General features: G+C 54.6%; 1 protein-coding gene across 2 annotated transcripts in view; it reads left to right on the top strand.

The window, feature by feature from the left end:
* MID2 (midline 2) overlaps window positions 1–3552 on the top strand; it is a 92607-nt gene that overhangs the window by 53167 nt on the left and 35888 nt on the right. For both annotated transcript variants that reach the window (XM_009331990.1, XM_009331991.1), the window contains exon 2: window positions 433–528. In XM_009331990.1, coding sequence (XP_009330265.1) covers window positions 433–528 — 96 coding nt within the window. The remainder of the gene's footprint in view (window positions 1–432; window positions 529–3552) is intronic.

Below are 3552 nucleotides of genomic sequence, written 5' to 3'. Positions count from 1 at the left end.
TTTTGAGAAACTTAGATACTCCTGATTTTTTTCTGGCTGCCTGTAAAGTTTTCCAGGGAACCCAGGAGAAACTCAGCTTTGCTGCAGGAACACAACCCACGCCGGCTTCTCAAACCATCTCCAGAAAGGAGCAGCAAAGGGCAGACACCCACACTGTCCCCTCTGGCTGGTGACCTCCTCAGGGCCACCGCGGTGCCGAGCTCGGTGGCTCCCCCATCTTGCGCCCGAGCACTTGCACAACCCACCAGCGTGGGCAGGAGCCGCCAAGAAACCCAAGAGCCTTTGCCCAAAGTTATTCAAGTTGTTGCTCCCTCAGACAGCGCATTGGGTGGCAAATGGTCTCGGTTGCTAATGGGGGACTGGGGACAGTCCTCTGGCTTTACTGACCTTTTTGTTTTTTCTCCTTCTCCTCTCCCATTTCTGGACTCACAGCAAACCCTGGAGACAAATCTCACCAACCTGGTTAAACGCAACAGTGAACTGGAAAACCAGATGGCCAAGCTGATACAGATCTGCCAGCAAGTGGAGGTTGGTGAGAGCAATTGGGGGACCGGGGGGTGATGGGGAAGGTGCACTGGGAAGCTCCCAGCTCGAGTGATGGGATGCACGGGATTGCTCCTGTGTCCTTTCCCTGGGGGCTGCCCTGGGAGCAGAGGTGAGTGTGTGGTGGGAAGCATCACTGACGCCGAGGGGCTAGTGGGAGGCTTTGTTGAGACTGACTTGTTTTGGAGAGTTTAGTCCCAAATGATGGAGGACGTGGGGATGGTTTCCAGGGGTCTGTAGGGTCTGAAGGAGAGGGTGGCATGACTGGGAGCCGCTGGGAAGAGACACAGGCTGCTGGGTTGGCTCAGGAAGGGAGGACCTGCTGGCTGCTCTGTGCACAGGAGCAGAGGGTGCTTTTGGTTGAAGCCTGGGTGACACTGAGCATGCAAACACAGCTCAGCTCTCAGGGAGGGGGGAAGCAGAGTTACACCTCTTGAGCTTCCTTCTGTGATCAGGTGAGGTTTTGCCAGCAGCTCCTGTTTCCTTTGATGCACAGGTGGGAATCTGCTGGGGCTGAGTACTGAAAAACCTCATCTGCAGCTGGAAGGCATTAGTGAGAGTTTGCTTTGGATGCTCAGCGTGCTATAGCCTGCACCCTGCCTTCAAAACCTGGGGCATCTCCAGCTGCTTTCCCAGAAACAACAAATCCTTTTGACCATGATGCCTCCACGCTTCAAATTCCCTGTGAACCTCTGGGCTAGTTACACCTCCTCTTTCTTGTCTGGGGGTGCTGTTAAAGCAAACTAGTTAATATTTGCAGAGCACTTGTATATCAAAGTGATGAGCGCTCCGGGAAAGCCCAGAAGGAAACTGCTAGTTGTGCCTGCAGGGCGGCGTTGGAGCAGCACGCAGCAGCCGCGGCTGGGGCAGCCTCGCGTAGTGGAGGCTGCCTGTGGAGCAGGACCTGCCGTCCTCACAGCCAGCCCAAGAAGGGAGTCATGGTCACATAACTGCATCTGCCCAGGCAGGCGTGGAAGCTGTCGCAGGGGTCCTTCTCAGCTCCAGGGTGCTTGTACTGTGTTAATCATATTTTAACTATTTCCTCCTGGGAAGGAGAGGGTGGGACCCCATCATGCTAGCGTGGGTTGAGCAGAAGTCCCCTCCACAGCCTGGTGGAGAGGAGGGAAGCAATGGGTGTCTGCAGGTGCTGGCAAAGAAGCAATATAAAATCCCCACAGCTGCTTCCAAGCATTTAATGGGTGGGGTGTGCTCTCACCTGGGATGTGTTTTGGCTGTAGCAGATCCCAATCCCAGGAGCGAAGCCAAGCAGCTCGAGTGAGCCTGGAGGTCAGAGGGGAACAGAGGCACAGGCAGTGATACTGGGAGCATCTGGGTGTGCCGTGCGTGAGATGGTCCTCCCCTCTGCAGGGCTGAGGCAGGTGGTTTCCAATGCAATCCTCCCTTCTGGGGTGCAGGGGCTGTTGTTCCTGGCACTGGTGCTCCCCAGGGCTGCTGCATCCACCATTGGTGAGCTGGGGCTGTGCTGTGTTTGCAGGCAAGACTTTCATGCTGTATCTTTTGCAGGGCTTGGGTGGACCAGGGCTGGTAATGATTCCTCTTCCCAAGGGAATAAAGGGGGGGTCAGATGTGATTTGGGGAAGCCCTTTGGGGTAAGGTCCTTTGCGTGGTGAGGCACCCAAAGCAATGCTGATGAGGCTGAGCCTGTTGGTGGAATCAAGGCTCGTTTGAGTCTCTTTGGTCCTAAGTACTTTGGCATAGCCTTACTTTTCCTATTAGCATGAGAGTGTTTTTCTGACCTTTGCTGTAAAAAGAGGACTTCCAGGTATTGCCTCCAGCTGCTGTATTCCCATTTTGCTGTGTAATTTGCTGCTAGCCAGGGCAGAAACTCTGGGAGAGCCTCTCTCATCCTGCTCTTCCCTGAGCTGCTCAAATGCTCTGTGATGTGAAAGTGGAAGCGAAAGGTCCCAGACAAGGACGACTGGAAGGGATTGTCCCCCATGGGCGCCTGTCCTGAGGCTCATCGTGACGATGGCCGACCTGAACATGCGATGGAGATGCTGCCTCTTCCCGTGGCATCTGGCGTCTCATGCTCCTCTGTGCCAGGAAGTTTTTACCAAGTCCAGCTTGAAACTTTCCTGCTGCAGTTTTCAGCCTGTAACTCTCTGCCCTGTCCTGTCCACTGTGGACACAGGGGGAGAGTTATTTTGCTCATCCCTCCAGCAGCCTAGAACATACTTGCGGACAGCACATCCTCCCTTCTCTTTTTTTGGGCTGAGATAGTTTCATTATTGGGTTTTTTTTCAGGTTTCTTCACAGCACATTTCTCAGTTTCTTTACAATCCAGACTGTCCCCTTTTTGTCCACGCTTTCCTGGAGATGCAGCGCTCTGAACTGGTGCGGTTCCCCAGCCAGAGCAATGCTCTGCTCTTCTCCCAGTGCTCTGAGGAGAGAGGAAAGGGTTATTTTGGCTGTCTCTGGGCTATAATCCCATTTCTCTATCCCAGGGCAGTGGCTGCAATTTTCACACCCATGTCTCCCACGTAGTTTTTGAGCCATCCCACCTCAGACCCTCTCGGCTGGCTGCTGCCTGGCTGCCGTTCCTCAGGACAGCACAGTGCCCTGCGCTGGTCCTCGCTGAACCTCACCCTGCTCGTTAAAGCTATTTTCCTCATCTCTCTAGTTCATTCTCAGTTCGGGGCTAGCCTCACCCTGTGGCAGTGTAGGCAGGGTGACTTGTCCCCAGCCCCTTGGTTCACGCGGGGATGTTGTCTCCATCCTTGCCGCGACAGCAGCTTCCCCTTGCAGGGCAAGGCTGGCTCCGGCCTTTCTGCTGGTTTGCAGCAGCTGGTCTTCTTCCCTGCTTTCCCTCCTCCTCCCAAACATGTGCACTCTGCCTCCTTCCATCCTTCCTGCTGTCAGAGACGGCGATTGCAATCTCTCCTGCCTGAGCCCTGCTTTCTGTAGCAGAATAGCAAAGTTCAGGCTTAAGCCACCAGCAAGTGGGAGAGCTTTGTAGAAGGGGATTACAGAAAGCATCGGAGGAAGAGA

This window comes from Pygoscelis adeliae, unplaced genomic scaffold (assembly GCF_000699105.1).
Source record: "Pygoscelis adeliae isolate BGI_AS28 unplaced genomic scaffold, ASM69910v1 Scaffold339, whole genome shotgun sequence".
Lineage (NCBI taxonomy): Eukaryota > Metazoa > Chordata > Aves > Sphenisciformes > Spheniscidae > Pygoscelis > Pygoscelis adeliae.
Note: the sequence above shows the minus strand (reverse complement) of the source record. Positions and strands in the feature narration are given on the sequence as shown.